Below are 20,299 nucleotides of genomic sequence, written 5' to 3'. Positions count from 1 at the left end.
TTGTCTTTAAATACTGTGTCTGAAAGGCAGGTGTAGACCGCCCTAACTATGACTGTGGTTATTTTGGGAGGTGGGCATGTTGGCAAAATGAGAGGCGACGGGAAGAACGTCATTTTTCCACTTGTGCAAACACTTTTGCAATGCCAGAAACAAAATTATCACGATATATCGTGTATTCAGCAATGCAATTTTGGAGCTTCTGAAAAGGATGACTTGGAGCCAGTCACAAGAAGGAGTCATGCCATATTACTGATGACAAAACTGCATTTCCTTGCATCCATGTCAGTTGGTGTGGGCTTTTCCCAGAGCAGTTATTCAGGTGTGCTACCACAGGTTTTAAACGTAATGCTTTGCAGGATGGGCACATACAAACAAACCTTTTTTATGTGGTTACTGGGTTTCCCAAAATTATTGGCGCGATAGATTGCAATCATGTGCAAATGGTTCCCCCCCTTATACAGGGAGTTATATACTGCTGTCATAGGCACACACATTCTTTGAATGTGCAAGCTGTGTGATTCTAAAACAGTCAAAACAAATTTTGTGGCCAAATATCCAGGGTTACTTGTCTCTTCCACTAACACTTCCAATTCCATAATTTCAAAATTCATTGTGTGCTTGCAGTGCTCTTCTAAGTTTCCCATGGTGAAAACCATCAGAGCAACCTAAAGAGCAAAACCTTATTCAAACAGGGTGGTCTCCACCATTTTTACACCAGTTGACAATTGTATTGCAATATTAGGAGATCACGTTGGTCACGGCCACCAACAGTGCATGCAATCTGTTGAGAGTCAACACACAATTTAGCACAATCTGAGTAAATCAGGCCCTAAGTGTTATGGGTGTGCATACCAAGGAGAATACCATATTTTCACGACCATAAGGCGCACTTAAAAGTCTTAGATTTTCTCCAAAATGGACGGGGCGCCTTATAATGCAGCGCGCCTTATGTGTGCACCGAGTTCCAAAATCTGTAAATGTTGTTGTGTGACTTTAATAAGCGCTCCGCTTGACTGACTGGGAGCATTTCCTGCCGACACGCTGCTTATATAGAGGAAGGCAGACGTGACTGAGGACAGCATGCAGACGATAAAGGGGGAAGGGTGCGCGTGACAGAGGATGTTAAAGGCACGCCCCCAGTAGGTATATAGTTCCAGTATGTGCACGGGTTTAGCTAAGGACCCCCGAAAATGGCACCTATGAAGAGACACGCTTACGAAGCACAGTTTAAACTGCACGCTATTAGTTACGCAGTCACGAGCGAATTCAAGATCAACGAATCCATGGTTCGCAGGTGGAGGAAGCAGGAAAACGAGCTTCGCCAAGTCAAGAAGACGAAGCTGAGTTTCCACGGAAACAAGGCCAGGTGGCCCGAGTTGGAAGACCAACTCGAGCAACGGATTAATGAGCAAAGAACAGCCGGGAGAAGCGTCTCTAGTCACCATTCGACTGAGGGCAATAACTCGGAGCTTGCCATCATTCCAGGAGGCTTGACGAAGGAACTCCAACTGCTGGACATCGGTGTAAACAGGGCAAGTGAAGTTGCGAGCGGCGTGGGAGCGATGGATGACAGATGGCGAGCACAGCTTTACTAACACTAGGAGGCAGCACCGGGCGAGTTACGCCACCATATGTGAATGGATTGTGGATGCTTGGGTTAATGTGTCTGCTTGCACTGTTGTTCGAGCTTTCGTAAAAGCCGGCATCATTTCTGAGGAGCCGCAGGGCAACGAGACTGACTCCGACAATGACGAGAGGGAACCTGCCGTGTTTGATGGAGAGCTTGCCCAGCTTTTCATTTCGGATACAGAAGATGAGGACTTTGATGGATTTGTGGATGAGGATTGATCAAAAAATAACGTGAGTACATTGTTAAATACTTCAATAAAGTACAACCGAACTCAGTTTTGCTCCTGCTGCCTTTTTAAAAACATTGTTTTAGCATGCATGCATGCTAGCATATGTTTTACCATGCCTGCGCCCAATAATACGGTGCGCCTTATGTATGTGTTAAATACGGAAATAGACCCCGTAACTGAGACTGCGCCTTTTAATACGGTGCACCTTATGATCGTGAAAATACGGTAATGGAAGGACAGAAAAGAGTGGGAGAGAGACCAGGGTGTCATTTAATAAGCAAAGGAGTGCAAATCAGGAAACGACTGCTGAAAACCCAGGAAAACAAACCAGCATGCAGGTGGCTTTAGATTACCTTTATTAATACAGGAATGTCAGACAGGTGAGATAGAAAGCAGAGTACATTGTGTTGTAGCAATAAAGAAATAACCAAACAGAAGGCTCGACTTCACTCAGAGACAAAAACAGAAGAAGAAAAGACAGTGTTTACAGGCTACAGACAAAGTGATGTGAGAGGTGATTAGAAAATAAGCACAAAAAATAATTTCCATGCATTAAAACAAGTGGACAGGAGGAAAGTTGTATACAAGGCCAAGCTGTGCACTAAATATGGTTGTTTACGGGCAATGCTTCTAAATACATGTGTCCATTTGCACACATGCGCACATATATCAGAGTCCACCAGAGAGCCACAGGTCATGGTGTCGAGTGAGAGCATGGTTGTTTGCGTAGTAATGTGAGTGTGTGTCTCTATCTCTGTGCGCTTGCGTCACTGCTGTGGGTGGGCGAGTCGCTGTACATCTTCCCTGCCATTGCCCTGATGTCGTCTGTGTACGCGTTGCTCATCAAGCTGAAATGAGGACGAGCCAGATTGCAACTGTGCGGGGCCTTGTGACCGTGAGCGTAATCGAGTTCGATTTCAGGTTGCACGTGTAAGTGCATGTTCCTCTTTACTTCCGGAGTTCTACTTAAGCTGCTGCGCGTGAGACCGTGAGAGGCAAACTCGTGGGCGGGCCTGTAGCCGCTGGCCTCTTCAAGGTATTCAACTTGAGCTTGTGCGAGACCAAATGTGTAACAACTGCGTCTCTCGCTATGGTTCAAGCTGTAGGTAGTGTGTCTCTCCCCTGGCCTCTGTGTGTAATACTGCCGGTGGCCGTGAGGTAGCGGCTCAGACGCTCGCCTCCACAGTGTCGGTAAGAGGGAGGAGGAGCGCTGAGGCAGAGGCGGCTGGTGGATGCTGGCCACTTGTACCTGATTGTCAGACGATTGTTGAGGAGTGGCTTGATTGGTGGCTCCATTTATAGCATTGGACTGTCCCTACAAAAAAAAAAAAAGAGAACAAAATATGCAACAAATAAATAATTTTAGAAATGATGCTGGGGAAAAACTAATAAAATAACAAACAATAACAATAACAAATAAGCTGAAAGAAGCAATGAGCATGGTCTCGCTTCCTGTTTTTTCAAAGTGAATCATCAGTATTCAATTAAATATAGGTTGAACATGATTTGCAAATCATTGTATTCTGTTTTTAATGTTTAACACAACATCCAACTTCATTGGAATTGGGGTTGTATAAGGGAGAGAGAAACAAGGACAAAAAACAAAGCACTAATTGTAAACAGGATGAGAGAAGTAAATCATTACATTATCTACAACAATGAAACATTAAATATCAGTGTTGCATGGGGCTGTAGTGCTACACCCTGTGAGGGAAGGACAGGACAAGCTAGAACAGGATTAGGACAGGAGAAGAAGCATGCAGGACAAGGGTCGTGAACCCGGCTATACAACTGAAGTATGGTGGGATTAATTATGTAAATTATAAAAGTCTACAGGACGAGGGTACAAGTGAGGGGATACACAAGCGATTTACATATTCATGAGTTATTTGTCGCAGTAAGTGTGTGACCCCACACCCAGTGAAAGAGTCTTAGGGGTGTGTGTCTGCGGATACATGCAAGTAAATTGACACCGTTTTACAAGCACAAAGACTGATAAAAGGGTCCTGTAATTGCTGAGTACCCCACTCAATCAGGAGCGAGATCAGGCCCAGGGGTCCACCAGAGAGCAACCCGGCGGATGGGACACGTCCCACACCGAGGGACCCAGGGCGGTCCGCCGGCCCCACTGAGGCGCCCCGACAACTGGCCACCCACTGGGGTCCGCAGGGACCCGATGCCACCCCCCCGGCCAACACCCAGAGGTGCCATTGACATGAAAATTTTACGAGATGTTGGGAACAACCCAACTAATCCATACATACAAAGTAGAACCAATAAGATCAGAAATTAAGTTGTGTGTCATATTGTGAAATTACACCGGGATAAAGTATTGAACACATGAAGAAAGGGAGGTGGAAAAAGGCATGGAAAGCCAAGACAACAAGTAAAATCTATCAATAATCAAACAGCAATCCAGCCCCTTGTCGATACAAATGAATATCAGCTGGTTCAGTCCTAATTGATGGCCTATAAAAAGGTCTCATTGTCAAGGTGTGAGTCAAGACACATCTCATGATGGGTAAGAGCAGAGAGCTGTCTCAAGACCGTTGCAAACGAATTGTTGTAAACCATAACGATGGCATTGGTTACAGGCGCATATCAAAGCACCTGAATGTTCCAGTGAGCAAAGTTGGGGCCATAATACGTACAGTAAGTAAATCGGCAATCATGCCGCCATAAATATGCCCCCATCAGGTGCTCCTCGCAAGATTTCTGACAGAGTAGTGCAAAGAATAATCAGAAGAGTTTTCCAATAGCCAAATACCACCTGTGGAGAGCGTCAAAAAGACTTCTTACGAGAATAATTAGCAGGTACTGTTGTCACAAGGAAAACAGTGAGTAATGTACTCCGCCGCCATGGCCTGTATGCACGTAAGACCCCATTGTTGAAAAAAAGGCATGTCAAAGCTCGTTTAAAGTTTGCTGAACAACATTGGGACAAGCCAGAGAGTATAGTCTGGTCGGATGAGAGCAAAATTGAATTGTTTGGATGCCATAATGCACACCACGTTTGGAGGAGAAATGACACTGCACATCACCCTAAAAACACCATACCAGCAGTGAAGTTCATGATGGATTTTCAGCAAATGGTACTGATAAACTTCACATTATTGAAGGAAGGATGAATGGATGAATATATATATATATACACACATATACACACACACACACACACACACACACACACAGTGGGTACGGGGAAAGCTTTCAGACCCCCTTGTGTGATATTTCAGTTTTTCTTTTTTAATAAATCAGCAAAAATGAACTTGAATGATTAACAAATGGCTGCAATATAACAAAGAGTGAAACATTTAAGGGTCAACCATCACTGCAGCCGTCCACCAATCGGGGCTTTATGGCAGAGTAGCTCGAAGGAAGGCTCTCCTCAGTGCAAGACACATGAAAGCCAGCATGGAGTTTTCTAAAAAAGACCTGAAGGACTCCAAGATGGTGAGAAATAAGATTCTCTGGTCTGATGAGACCAAGATGGAAATTGTTGGCCTTAATTCTAAGCGGCATGTGTGGAGAAAACCAGGCACTGCTCATCACCTGTCCAATACAGTCCCAACTGTGAAGCATGGTTGTGGCATCATCATGCTGTGGGTGTATTTTTCAGCTGCAGGGACAGGGAGACTGGTTGGAATCGAAGAAAAGATGAATGCAGCCAAGTACAGGGATATCCTGGACAAAAACCTTGTCCAGAGTGCTCAGAACCTCAGACTGGGCCGAAGGTTCACCTTAAAAAAAGACAATGACCCGAAGCACACAGCTAAAATACCGAAAGAGTAGCTTCAGAACAACTCCGTGACTGTTCTTGAATGGCCCAGCCAGACTTGAACCCAATTGAACATCTCTGGAAAGACTTGAAAATGGCTGCCCACCAAAGTTCACCATCCATCCTGACAGAACTGGAGAGGATCTGCAAGGAGGAATGGCAGATGATCCCCAAATCCAGGTGTGAAAACTTGCATCATGTGTGAAAAACTTGCATCGTTCCCCAAAAGACTCATGGCTGTATTAGCTCAAAAGGGTGCTTCTACTAAATACTGAGCAAAGGGTCTGAATACTTATGGCTGTGTGATATTTCAGTTTTTCTTTAATAAATCTGCAAAAATTTGAACAATTCCGTTTTTTTTTTCTGTCAATATGGGGTGCTGTGTGTACATTAATGTGGAAAAAATTAACTTTAATTATTTTAGCAAATGGCTGCAATATAACAAAGAGTGAAAAATTTAAGGGGTCTAAAAACCTTCCGTACAGTGTATATATGTGTATATATATGTATATGTATATATATGTGAAATGTGAAGAAAGCTAAGAAAAAACGTGAAGAAAGCTATGAAGAAAAAAATGCTACATTTAAACTGAAATGTATTTATATTTATATATATATATTATATCTTTTTTGCCTTACTGAAAATATTTATAGACAAGAAAACAGTTTGCTGTTCAATCGGAATTTAAGAAATAAAACAGGTGTTTATCTGAAAAAAGGAAAACAACTGCTCGTTAATTTTTCAGTGAAATGTCTTATTTTTTCTTGTGTATTCATAATTGGTCTTTAGCCAAGAAAAAAATACAATTTATCCAAATACTCGATTATTCGATAACATTTTTAGTAGGATACTGGAATACTAAAATATTTGATAGCTGCAACCCGTATTGCATTGACGCATTAGTGTGCTAATACCATGCAATCATCAACACAATGGAGTTTTACCTCCACTTTGGATGCTCGTAGCACCACAAGCTGGATGGTGCCCCTGGCGTTGCCCTCCGAGGACATGGAGCGCCTCAGTGTCTCCATGGCAGAGTGGTTGGACCGTCCAAGCAACGCTTCGCCATTGACTGCAATGAGCTGGTCGTTTACTCTCAGCCGGCCGTCCTGTGGGAAGAAGTTGGTGGTGATGTTAACAGGAAAGCCGCCCCGCTGACATTAATAGCACATCAAATGAAAAACACACAAGGCACATAAAAAAAATAATAGGGAGAGGCATTTCTAAAAGGTGAAGGCAAGATAATTGTGGAGTTAGCAATCTCGTGAAAGCTAGAGTGCCATGATAAATATATAGCTAATGGAATAGCCTCCGTGGGCACTAGATCATGTTTAAGTGTTTTACAAAGCAGCCACTTGTGAAGAGCCAATGCAGAGTGGTGCCTTGGAGAAGGTGAGGGAGAGAAAGTGAGCTATGAGATGACTTAGGTGTAATGGGAGTGTCATAATTAACACAGTGCACAGAGAAAAATGAATAGAAGGACAATAAAAATGGGAACACACAATTAAGAGTCTGACATTATGAATGGTCCATTATGGCCAGTGTTGACCTTTGACCCTGCCTCATTAACCAGGCACCGTCTGGACTGAAGTCAAAGATAGACTGCTATGACACTGCACATTCATACACTAGCACATGACCAAAAAAGGCTTGAATGTATATATTTTCAACACACTATGGCTGGATCTACACTCAATGGTTAAAGAGACACCATTAAATTATTTTTGTAGCATGCGACTTTTTTTTTGTATTGGCTTGCTTTATATACAGTATAGTGTATTACACCCTTTCTTAATGTGAATTTAGCTTTAAAAAAATAAGTGTTCTGTTTGTTGTTGTTGTTTTTGTAGGTTCAGTGAGGGCAGGGATAGGCCATTTGCATGCACAGAAATAAAGCCTGTATGCTGCAAGACAAAAAATTGCATGTTCTGTCTATTTAATACAAAAGTTTTGACATAAACCATCAATAAACATGCAATCTAAACATGCATCAATAAACAGGCAATAATCTAAACATGGCGTTTAGATTATTTGCAATACTACAAGTGTCCTTGAATCCCTTGAAAGGTGTTATATAAATTTAAAATTATTATTAATAATAATAACAATAATAAATTGAATAATTAAAGATGTGGCAGTCGAGTAATGTAGGGGTTACCCCCATATGAACTGAGTGTTTAATATTTGTATTAAATCCTAAATCTTTAAAAAGATGTGGATGAGAAATTAAGTTAAATGGGTTTTCAGGTAATGAGTTAGATCTCACCACTCCCCCCTACCAACCTGCCTCCTGAGTGACGATTTGCATGGCATTTCTCGGTGTAACCTGGCATCCCTTCCTCTGCCCCCGCCGCAAAGTCTCATCGGGAGTCTGTGGTGTTTTTCATTAGCATGCATCAATAGTGAGGAAGAGAGACACTCAGACATGTATGCCCTCATGTATTGTGACCCCAATGAGCGCTCCCACTTTTCATGATTTTCTTCCTCTTTGCTCTTTTTCTAAAATTTTCCCCATCTTTTCTGTTGTGTGATGCTGCTCATTTCCCCTTTCATCAGTACTGTCTGTCTTCCTTTTTTTCCCATGCTTTCCTTCCTCTTGTGTGGTATCTCGCCCCAGAAACCTGCTTCTCACGTATCTTATTGGCCCATTCTGTCTGAGTGCAATCTGCATAGGCAGCTGTCAGAAAAACTACTTCTGAAGCTACTTTAGGGAGCTCCTGTCTGGCTTCCCTGATCCCAAACCAGCCGTTATCTTCACTCCGACACGACACTCCTCTCTGTGTGCTTCCTCGTCGTGTGCTCCAGATCTGGGAGCACCAAAGAGGGACACAAGGGGCTGACATTATAAAAGAGGGGAAAAGAGAATTGAGACCAAGTGGAGCAATCTCCAAAGTGCTGAAATGGGTGTTTTTTGTTTTTTTACCCTTGTGATACTAGAAGTGAGTGCTGAGTGATCAAGATAAGATGGCTCCAGAGTTGATGAGACCAGGCCACTTGAGATCAATAGGGGTCAAGGGTCTGCACAAGACTCCCTGCATAGCGAGGAGCTGTAGCGTCAGTGAAAGACAGGAAGAAAGACAAAGAGACGATACGGTTGGGAAAGGAGCAGATAACAGGAAAAACATGAGGAAACGAGAAAACGGGAAAAGCCAGAAAAATGAACAATGGCAAGAGCAATGGCAAGGGCAGGACAAATGAGCAAAGGTCCATCTCAAAATGTCCTTAAATCCTTGTGTTTGCCATGCTCATGTATTTTTATTGATTGATTGATTAAGTCATCGAAGACGAAAAAACAACAGTAAATATATCATGTATTTTATCCCACATTTCTTATTTGAAAATCCTGGAAGTGTTTGATTTACAAAACGTCCTTCAAATGCTTAAATTTAGCCACCTTGAAATTATGACTTAAAGCACATGTGACAAACAAACAGCAAGGGGTTCAATCCAGCCCGCAGGATGAATTTGAAAGTGAGCTACCCTGCAGTGAAGACAGTTGATCAATTATAAAGATTTTCTTGTGTTTCTTTCAACTTCACATTAAAACAAAGGGGAAAACCCCAAGCCTTTTGCTATTTCAATTAATTATGCATTATTCGTGCAGTTTAACTGCCCGGTCTCATTTGACATCAAATTAGGCCGTAATTGAAAGCCCCTGAACTACGATGAGTTTGACACCCCTCAGTCAGAGCCTTGTGAATATTGACACTTTGAAATCATATTTATATAATTGCACTAATCCCTGTGGAGAAGCCTAATGCGCAATAAATGTGGTTGAATAAAAAAAATGTGAATGGGCTAGTAAAAAAACAGATGTTGTACCTTGTAGGCAGCGCCTCCATGGATGATGGACTTGATGAAAATGCCCAGGTCCTCACCAGTCTCTCTGGACTTGTTGCCCTTCAAGCTGACTCCAAGGCCGGCAGAACCAGTCTCGTTCAGTGGGACCTCATACATTAGCTGCTCCCTGCCGTCCTCCAACACAAGACTTCCGCCATCTTCACCTTTCTAAAAAATTAAGAAGAATGGATGGAGGAAGCCCAAGTGAATAAATGACATTTAGAAAGATTAAAGTCTCTTTGCCCACTTTTAATAACTACTGCTGTGTATGATCACAGAAGCATTAGTTCCAAATCAAATGTACTGACACTTCACTGAATCTACTAAAAAACTAAATATTGGGAAAGCAAGTATGTGGCTGAAGGTGGCTCTGATTAAAAAAAAAAAAAAAAAAAAAAAAAACCGAATCGGAAGTTGAGGGGAGAAGCAGGTGTTTTGTACAGGAAAGAGAGATGAAGGTGCAGAGTGAAAAATAATACAGTGGTGTAGATGGGTTATTCAGTTTTAAAATGAAAGGCACAGATGGAAAGCGAGCCATCTTTAAAGAAAATTTAATCTTTTCTTACTTCCTCCTAGAGCACACTGGAGGAGGAAGGGTAGGGGAGGCACAGAGGAGCATTTAAAAGTGATAAGCAATCCCTGAGGTATACATGCTTCTGTCGCTCACTGCTGATTCTTTACATTTAATCTCTCAATCCCTCCCTTCTCTCACCCTCTTTGTCCCCAGGCTCTACTTTCTCCCTCGCTTCCAACCACTCTCCTACTTCTATTCAATGTTAACAAAATGACCATGGAGACGGCAAAGGCAGCCACCGGTGAGATGAGGCTAAGAATTATCAACAGCAGAGGGGAAGGAAATTGTCTGTCATTTGAGCGTGAGGCACCACATCACCCACAAACCTGTCGCCACACACACACACACACACACACACACACACACACACACACGCACATACCCACACACCCTTTCCAAAAAATGTGAATATCAGGGAAACGTTTATTTCCATTATTCCATTGGAAAAGTTAAACTTTCATAGATTACAGATTCACGGCCCACAATTTAAACATTTTCAAGGATTTCTTTCTGGTTGATTTTTACATAATTTGGGCTTCTAGCTCATAAAACCCACAAAATCAGGAATTAAAAAAAATAGAATACTGTGAAGAAATTTTGCAGGCCAGAAATGTTTTAAACTGTGTGTCACACACTAATCATCTACTAAACTCAAAGCACCTGCACAGGTTTCCCCAGGTGTCATTAAATTGCTTCAGTTTGGTTCATTTGTCTCACTTGGGTTCAATATGGGGAAGACTGCAGACTTGACAACTGGCCAGAAGACCATCATTGATACCCTCCAGAGGATGGGTAAGCCACAAAGGTTCATAGCTAAGGAGGCTGGCTGTTCACAGAGTGCTGTGTCCAAGCATATCAATGGGAAGTCTAGTGGAAGGACAAAATGTTGCAGGAGAAGATGCACCAGCAAAAGAGATGACTGTGGGCTTCAGCGGATTATCAAACAGAGAAGATTCAAGAATATAGCAGAGAGCCATAAAAAGTGGAATGAGGCGGGAGTCACAGCTTCAAAAACTACCCCATTCAGACACATCCAGGAGATGGGCTACAACTGTCGGGTTCCTCGGGTCTAGCCACTTCTGAGGCTGAGCCAACGTAGGAAGCATCTCAACTGGGCCAAGGAGAAGGACTGGACTGTGGGCCAGTGGTCCGAATGAAAGTTTGCCTTTCATTCGGGAATCAAGGTCCAAGGATTTGGACGCGTGAAGAACAGAACCCAAGCGTGAAGAACAGAAACCACGCTACTTGAGGTAGAGTGTGAAATATCCACAGATTTTTATCATGATTTGTCCAATTATAGCAAAGGGATTCCCAACCACGTATTGATTAACATATAGTTTTGAAAGTAACATATTTTGATTGAGTTAATGTAACCCTAATTTCTTTTTTTTCCTACTAAAACCGAGAAGTAAATGGTGATTTTTTTCACAGTATTCTAATTTTTTGAATTCCTAATTTTGTGGGTTTCATGAGCTGGAAGCCCAACTTGTGTAAAAATAAACACATAAATACTTGAAATTGTTTAAATTGTGGGCCCTGAATCTATGAAAGTTTAACTTTTTGAATGGAATTATGGAAATAAACTTTTCCATGATATTTTAATTTCTGGGAAAGGGTCTATAAATATTTTATATCTCTCACACAGATCAGTCCCCTCCAAAAGTATTGGAACGGCAAGGTCATCTCCTTTGTTTTTGCTGTATACTGAAGACATTTGGGTTTCGGATCAAAACATGAATATGAGACAAAAGTTCAGAATTCCAGCTTTCTTTTCATGGTATTTAAATCTAGATATGTTAAACAACTCAGGACAGAGCACCTTTTGTTTGAACCCACCCATTTTACAAATGAGCAAAAGTACTGGAACAGACGACATTAAATTACCTTAAAGTAAATAATATTTCATAATTAATGGCATAACCCTTACTTGCAATAACGGCATCAAGACTGCAACCCATTCGCCAGACTGTTGCATTCTTCATTTGAAATGCTTTCCAGCCCTTTACTGCAGCCTCTTTCTGTAATTGTTTGTTTCTGGGAGTTTCTCCTTTCTGTCTCCTCTTCAGCAGGTAAAATGCATGCTCCATTTGGTTAAGGTCCAGTGATTGACTTGGCCAGTCTACGACATTACACTTTTTCCCTCTAATGAGTCCTTTGTTGTTTTGGCAGTGTGTTTCGGGTCATTGTCTTGTTGTATGATGAAGCTTCTCCTGATTAGTTTGGATGCATTTTTTTCTGTCAGACAAAATGGTTTTGTTGACTTCAGAATTTATTCTGCTGCTACCATCATGAGTTACATCATCAATAAAGACCAGTGAGCCTGTTCCAGAAGCAGCCATGCAAGCCCAAGCCATGAAAAAAAAATTTATATATAAAAATTTGCTGGTGTTGCCTCATTGAAAATGGTATTACAGCTACTCTCTGTTAATCACATTTCATTTAGTAGCAAAAAGTCTAGATCATAGGTTGTAATGATGTCATTAATCCACATTGATTTATTAGTGATCTGATATTGAAAAGAGCTAGTCTCGCAGAGATAACTGGAGACAATGGTTTGATAGATTCACATTTTATCCTCACTAAGTTTGTTCAATTTTTTTTATGTCATATTTCTTTGACCAACTTTCTGTCCCTTGTAATTACAGGGATCAAAATGCCTCATCTCCACAGGGGTCTGACTTAATCTGGAAAAGACTGCACATATCAGTCACATTTGAAGATAAGATTCTTCATGGGTGGAGAAGGGGTCCTTCGCATCTTAGTGGATGTTGGTTTCAGGCAAGGGGGGATGGCAGAAAGATCTTGGCACGGTGTGCGTTGGATTCTAATAGTGAGAATAGCCTTCATCCTGTCCGTCACACCTAACAGGAAATTAAGGCTCGTAGAGAGTGAGTTTTGCGGTGGGCTTTGCTCCAATGGGGCAGGCAGGGGTGTGGGAAATTACCAGTGCTGCCTCATCTCATTCCTAATTCGTTCCTCTGATTGCTTGGGTAACGCTGGTGACTTCAACTGCGCCTTGTGTCACCTTATCTCTTGTTCGGGAACAACTGCAGACTCTTTCTGCGCTTTTTGTCCTTCAGCCGCGTCAACAAGGCCAATGTTTTCCTTTCGGGCAGCTGAATGACATACACAGTAAAAAATGTTGGCAGCCAATAACTTAACCCCTTGTCGATTTAGACAGAAACACTCTGCCATGTAAAGATGTCGGCGCTCCCAAAAAAATTTACAAATTGTCAATGAAGGTCACGGATAGCGCAGTACACAAACGTTGAACCACTTATTTACAACCCCAATTCCAATGAAGTTGGGACGTTGTGTGAAACAAATAAAAACAGAATACAATGATTTTCAAATCATGTTCAACCTATATTTATTTGAATACACTACAAAGACAAGATATTTAATGTTAAAACTGAAAAACTTGTTTTTTTAGAAAATAATCATTAATTTAGAATTTTATGGCTGCAACACGTTCCAAAAAAGTCTTTTACTACGAAGCTACGCTGTTGTAACACATGGAGAATGTGGTTTGGCATTGTCTTTCTAAAATTAGCAGGGGCGTCCATGAAAAAGACGTCCACAATTTCCAAAAACAATTTGAGATGTGGACTCGTCGGCCCACAGAACACTTTTCCACTTTGCATCAGTCCATCTTAGATGAGCTCAGGCCCAGAGAAGCCGGCGGAGTTTCTGGGTGTTGGCTTTTGTTTTCCATAGTAGAGTTTCAAGTTGCACTTACGGATGTAGCGTCGCACTGTATTTACTGACATTGGTTTTCTGAAGTGTTCCTGAGCCCATGTGGTGATATCCTTTACACATTGATGTCGGTTTTTGATGAAGTGTCGCCTGAGGGATCGAAGGTCACGGGCATTCAATGTTGGTTTTCGGCCTTGCCGTTCTCCAGATTCTCTAACACTTTTGATGATATTATGGACCCCAAATCCTTAAATTCCTTGCAATTGTACGTTGAGGAACATTGTCCTTAAACTGTTGGACTATTTTCTCACACGCTTGGTTGACAAAGAGGTGAACTTCGCCCATCATTGCTTGTGAATGCAATTCAGGGACGCTCCTTTTATACCCAATCATGGCACCCACCTGTTCCCAATTAGCCTGTTCACCTATGGGATGTTCCAAACAGGTGTTTGATGAGCATTCCTCAACTTTCTCAGTCTTTTTTGCCACCTGTCCCAGCTTTTTTGTAACGTGTTGCAGCCATAAAATTCTAAGTTCATGATTATTTGCTAAAAACAAAGTTTATCAGTTTGAACATGAAATATCTTGTCTTTGTAGTGTAATCAATTAAATATAGGTTGAAATTGATTTGCAAATCATTGTATTCTGTTTTTATTTATGTTTAACACAACGTCCCAACTTCATTGGAATTGGGGTTGTAATTGACTGAGCCTCCTGAAACGTTGGCGTTTTTCTCACTGTAAAAGCGTTTCACATCCTTTCACAGCTCCATCACCAACTATTAACGTTTGGGGTGCCATTTTTCCTTCTTATGATTTAGTTTCATACCTTTCAGTGGTGGCCGGGGATGAGCATTCTTAGCCAGGGTCTTGTAAAAGTGTCTCAAATCAATTTGTACATCTGATGTCAAGGTTTTGCATTGACTTGCATCCTCTTTTCTTGCCCATCGCTGTAGCGAGCGTCCATGGCCACTCTCTCGGGGTTTAAGAAGCATGCAACGCAGGCCAGCGGGATTCCTCGGTAATCTGCTGGTGTTCTGTCCTCCCTTTTAGATGTTGTTCCATATGTTTAGGTTGGGTCCCAGTAAATTCCAAGGAGAACTGCTGGATGACCCATGGCCGGTTCCAGATTCCACATCTGTCCTCTTTGTGGAGCTAAGTGGCTGTCTGTTAGCACGCTTTTCCTCGCTCTTTTGAGACATCAGTAGAGAGGTTTCATTCCCCGACTGTCCAAGTGGTGTAACCATTCATTATATCAATGCAGCGATTTATATTTCTACGATCCAACTGGATCGACCTGTGTTCGCCAAGTCAGCCTTCCAGACATAACATTGATTTAAATAGTTTTTAAAAGGTAATCAATCAATTGTATCGATACTAGGAAACAATGCACTAGATTTAAGCACTGCAGGCTTTTTATGGAGGTGTGTATGCGTTGTATTTTCAAGAAAAAACACGTAATTCCTTTTACTTTGCTTGATTTATTTATTTATTTTTGCAGTTAGCACTGCCAAAGCTACATTCTTCCTCTTTTCTTTTACGCTTCTTTTTTTTACACCCCATATCTAGTCACTTCTTTCCATAGTGCCCCTAGTGGTTGTATGAGACCCACAGTATGTGTGTGTTGTTTTACAAAGCACTTTAAGAAATGTTTTTTTTTTTTGTTTTTTTTTTATAATAAAGAGTTTAAGACGTCCATCTGTCTGGTAGACAGCAAATGAGAAGGAGGCTAGCGATAAATTATGATTAAGGATGCGCGTGTGACTCGCGGCAAATCGCCTTGCATTTTGAAGCCTTTCAAGTTGGTTAGCTTAGCTTGCTAGCCACTAACAATGACAGCAGAGTCACCTTGAAGGGAAACTTGGCGAACAAGAGGAGAACATGCGACAACGTCAACAACTGGACGCTGATTCAGGCTCACGTTTGTGCTCCAAAGAGCAGGTTTGTTCATTTAGCTCTATGTATTATTAACACTATTCCTAAAAGATTTTCCTCATAAAAACCTCACAGTGCATCAATTTTAGCCATTACTATTTAACAGTTTAGTACAGGGGTCCAACTTGGGACATCTGACAGTGGAGATAATTTTCCAAGGACCCCCTCATCATTGTAACACCAATTAAACATTTTTTTGGGGGGGGAAAAATGGCCCAATAATAATACCATAGCTGAAATAAAATAATAAAAGTTAGTGTTTTCCCCTTTGTTTTATTGCAAAACAATACAATAGAAATCAATCAATCAAGTTTTGTTAACCAGACACATAATCCATTGGAAACTCAATGGACCCACCCAAAATGGGTCCGTGACCCACTTTTAGGTCCCGACTTACCTGTTAGGAATCACTGGTGTTGTGAATGAAGCCTACTTTCTCCACCGGTAAAAATGCTTTTATTCGCTTGTGTTCTTTTCTTTGCCCTGCGATTGGCTGGCAACCAGTTGAGGGTGTACCCCGCCTCTTGCCCACAGTTAGCTGGGATAGGCTCCAGCATACTTGCGACCCCAGTGAGGATAAGTGGTGTAGAAAATGGATGGACGGATGTTTTATTTTCTCACTCTTTGTTACACTTCTGCAAGTAAAAGCTACTCGCCTTGTTCAACCTCCTAGCACCACCCTGGTCGTCATAGTAACGAAAACTGTATTTGCCATGGGTGCCGGAGTAGAGCGGTGTTAACGGTCGCTCATTTTCATGAGAAAGGACAGCTTTAAAAAAAAGAATCATCTTTATTTGCCAAGTATGTCCAAAAAACACACAAGCAATTTGTCTCCGGAAGTTGGAGCCGCTCTAGTACGACAACACACAGTCAATTGACAGAGAACACTTTTGAGACATTGAGACATTGACAAAAAAATAGTCACTGAGCAATAAAGGGTTAATAGTTATCTGGTAATGCCGGTACATTTATTATTTTTTTACAATTGTGCAAAAGATGCAGAGTCCTCTAGCACTTAGAGCAGTTCGAATGACTAATATAGCAATAGTCCGGTGCAATGACCATTGTGCAAAGGGCGCCGAGACTTCAAGGAGTGTATGCAGTTTAAAGTGACGAGTAGCGCGATAATCTGGGACAGTGTTGATTGTGCAAATGTTGCAGATACTCCTCAATCAGTGTGCGAATGGAGCAGATGCTACTCTGGCATGAGTGGCCAATAGGGTGTAAAGTGTACTATAATTCGTCATCCCTGGGGTATTTTGAGGTGAAGTTGTGGGGAAAAAAGCATAATATATCTCCTGTACACCAGTATGCTACCACTGCTAAATAATAAGCATAGTGGCAAATTAATTCATCTTGGACAGTCATCCATCCATCCATCTTCTGCTTATCAGAGGTTGGGTCGCAGGGGCAGTAGCTTTAGCGGGGAAGCCCAGATTTCCCTCTCCACAGCTACTTCCTCCAGCTCTTCCGAGGGGATCCCCAGGCGTTCCCCCAGGCAAGCCAAGAGACAGTCTCTCCAGCGTATCCTGGGTCGTCCCCGGGGTCTCCTCCCTTTGGGACGTGCCCGGAACACCTCACCAGGGAGGCGTCCTGGAGGCATCCTAAACAGCTGCCCGAGCCTCCTCATCTGGCTCCTCTCAATGCGGAGGAGCAGCGGTTCTACTCTGAGCACCTCCCAGATGACTGAGTTTCTCACCCTATCTCTAAGGGAGAGCTCGGACATCCTGTGGAAGAAACTCATTTTAGCCGCTTGCATCCGGGATCTTCTTCTTTCGGTCACGACCCACAGCTCATGACCATAGGTGAGGGTAGGAACATAGATCGACCGGTAAATAGAGAGCTTCGCGTTTCGGCTTAGCTCCTTCTTCACCACAACAGACCGATACAAAGTCTGCATCACTACAGACGCTGCACCGATCCGCCTGTCGATCTCTCGTTCCATTCTTCCCACACTCGTGAACAAGACCCCAAGATATTTGATGAATAAGACCCCAATATATTTGAACTCCTCCACTTGGGGAAGGATCTCATCCCCGACCTGGAGAAGGCACTCCATCTTTTCCGACTGAGGACCATGGTCTCAGATTTAGAGATGCTGATTCTCATCCCAGCCGCTTCAGACTCGGCTGCGAACCACTCCAGTGAGAGTTGGAGATGAAGCCAACAGAACCACATCATCTGCAAAACGCAAAGATGCAATACTGAGGCCACCAAACTGGATCCCCTCTACACCTCAGCTTCACCTAGACATTCTGTCCATAAAGGTTATTAACAGAATCAGTGACAAAGGGCAGCCTTGGGGCTGGACTCCGCCAACCCTCACTGGAAACAAGTCCGACTTACTGCCGGCAATGCAGACCAAACCCTGACACCGGTTGTACAGGGACTGAACAGCCCGTATCAGGGGGTTCGGTACCCTCATACTCCCGAAGCACCCCCCACGACTCCACGAGGGACACGGTCGAACGCCTTCTCCAAGTCCACAAAACACATGTAGACTGGTTGGGCGAACTCCCATGCACCCTCGAGGACCCTGCCGAGGGTGAAGAGCTGGTCCACTGTTCCACGGCCATGACAAAAACCACACTGCTCCTCCTGAATCTGAGATTCGACTTCCCGATGGACCATCCTCTCGCCAGCACCCCTGAATAGACCATAACAGGGAGGCTGAGGAGTGTGATCCCCCTGTAGTTGGAACGCACCCTCTGACCCCCCTACTTAAAAAGGGGGGCCACCACCCCATTCTGCCAAGCCAGAGGCACTTTCCCCGATATCCACGCGATGTTGCAGAGGCGTGTGAACCAGGACAGCCCTACAACATCCAGAGCCTTTAGGAACTCCGGGCGAATCTCATCCACACCCGAGGCTTTGCCACCGAGGAGCTTTTTAACCACCTCAGTGACCTTAACCCCAGAGATATGAGAGCCCGCCTCAGAGACCCCAGACTCTGCCTCCTCATGGGAAGGGGTGTTGGTGCAATTGAGGAGGTCTTCGAAGTATTCTATCCACCGACTCACAATGTGCAGAGTTGAGGTCAGCAGCGCCCCATCCCCACTATACACAGTGTCAATGGTGCACTGCTTCCCCCTCCTAAGACGCCGGATGGTGGCCCAGAATTTCCTCGAAGCCGTCTGGAAGTCGTTCTCCATGGCCTCACCGAACTCCTCCCATGCCCGCCGTGTTTTTGCCTCAGCGACCACTAAAGCTGCATTCCACTTGACCAGCTGGTACCCATCAGCTGCCTCAGGAGTCCCACAGGCCAAAAAGGGTTTGGGGATTGCCGCCACGACAGGCACCGACTTCCTTACAGGCACAGCTCCGGTCGGCCGCCTCGGCAATAGAGGCACGGAACATGGTCCGCTCGGACTCAATGTCCCCCGCCTACCTTGAGACGTGAACAGTCAATCAACTGCATTATTATCTCTACCATTTTGTTGCTACATATTGGCTAGACAGTTGGTATGTAAAACTACATGAACCCCAAGAAAAGTTTTAAAAGGGTGGTGCATGATATAGAGAAGACCCCATTAAATATTGGTGCAGGTTAGGGTTGTAAAAAAAGAAAAGAAAAAAAGAAAAGAACAAAAAAAGTTCAATTCAAAGCTTGTATAGGATCTTGTCTTCATTGTATAAGTAGCTAACACTATGCCTGGTAATTGTATATTTTCCTAAATGATGAAAAGAGTTTCTGTAATAAAACAACTAATAATTTCGGCACTGTGGACAACTGGTTAGCACCTTCGCCTCACATGTCTGAGGTCCCGGGTTTAAAATCCAGATCTTTTTGTTACCCGTGCCTTCATGGGTTTTCTCCGTGTATTCTGGTTTCCTCATAAATTCCAAAAACATGCATAGTAGGTTAACTGGAGACTCTAAATTGTTCGTTGGTGTAAATGGTGGTTTGATTCTATATGCCCTGTGACTAGCTGGTGACCACTTCAGGGTGTACCCCGCCTCTCGCCCAAAGTCAGCTGAGACAAGAGCCAGCACACCCACAACCCTAGTGAGGATAAGCGGTTCAGCAAATGGTTGGATGAAAATAACTAACAGGAAGTAATTACTTCTCTCGTGATTTTTTTTAAAAAAGTCATCTATTTGTAGTCCAACTTAATACCAGACTTTTAGTACAAGCTTATTTTTAATCACCAAAGAATGTGAGACTGTCAAAACAAGTTGAACCACAAAGAGGACTCGCAACTTCCTGCGTGAAGTGTGAAAGACGACTCAGGTGGCAACTTGCGAGGTTTTAAATACCTCTGTAATCTAGCAGCAGTAGTGAACTAAAGATGACCCAATCAGAGAGAGAAGGCTGTGGAAGGCTAGGGGAAAAGGAGATAAACACAAAACCACACACTGTTTATTTTTGTAAGCTTACTGCTGATGTGGCACCTGAGGCTCAGTGGTGGTACACTCACTACTACTGTAGATCCCCTCGAATGCCCTTTGCTAGCGAGAACATTGCGTCTCTGGGGTGGCTGAGACCCCATGGCTCCGTAGTGCGACCCCTGCTCCCTTCACTAATGGCCTTCAGCAATGGCTTTTTAACAAATTTGTAGCCAGGAGACAGACCAACCTCTTCAACACCCAAATGACAGACAAAAAGGAGTTCTTTCT

The 20,299-nt window shown here is 43.1% G+C and overlaps 1 protein-coding gene across 3 annotated transcripts in view; it reads right to left on the bottom strand.

Annotated features, from left to right (window-relative positions):
- The window catches only part of pard3ba (par-3 family cell polarity regulator beta a), a 188,226-nt gene that overhangs the window by 98,796 nt on the left and 69,131 nt on the right, over positions 1-20,299 (bottom strand). For 2 of the 3 annotated variants that reach the window (XM_061692038.1, XM_061692054.1), the window contains 3 exons: positions 9,461-9,646; positions 6,583-6,747; positions 3,109-3,174 (listed from right to left, as the gene is read on the bottom strand). In XM_061692038.1, coding sequence (XP_061548022.1) covers positions 3,109-3,174; positions 6,583-6,747; positions 9,461-9,646 — 417 coding nt within the window. The remainder of the gene's footprint in view (positions 1-3,108; positions 3,175-6,582; positions 6,748-9,460; positions 9,647-20,299) is intronic. The other variant, XM_061692046.1, reaches the window with a different exon arrangement.

Source organism: Phycodurus eques, chromosome 1 (genome assembly GCF_024500275.1).
Source record: "Phycodurus eques isolate BA_2022a chromosome 1, UOR_Pequ_1.1, whole genome shotgun sequence".
Classification (NCBI taxonomy): Eukaryota; Metazoa; Chordata; class Actinopteri; order Syngnathiformes; family Syngnathidae; genus Phycodurus; species Phycodurus eques.
The sequence above is the reverse complement of the archived record's forward strand: the minus strand, read 5'-3'. Positions and strand labels throughout refer to the sequence as shown.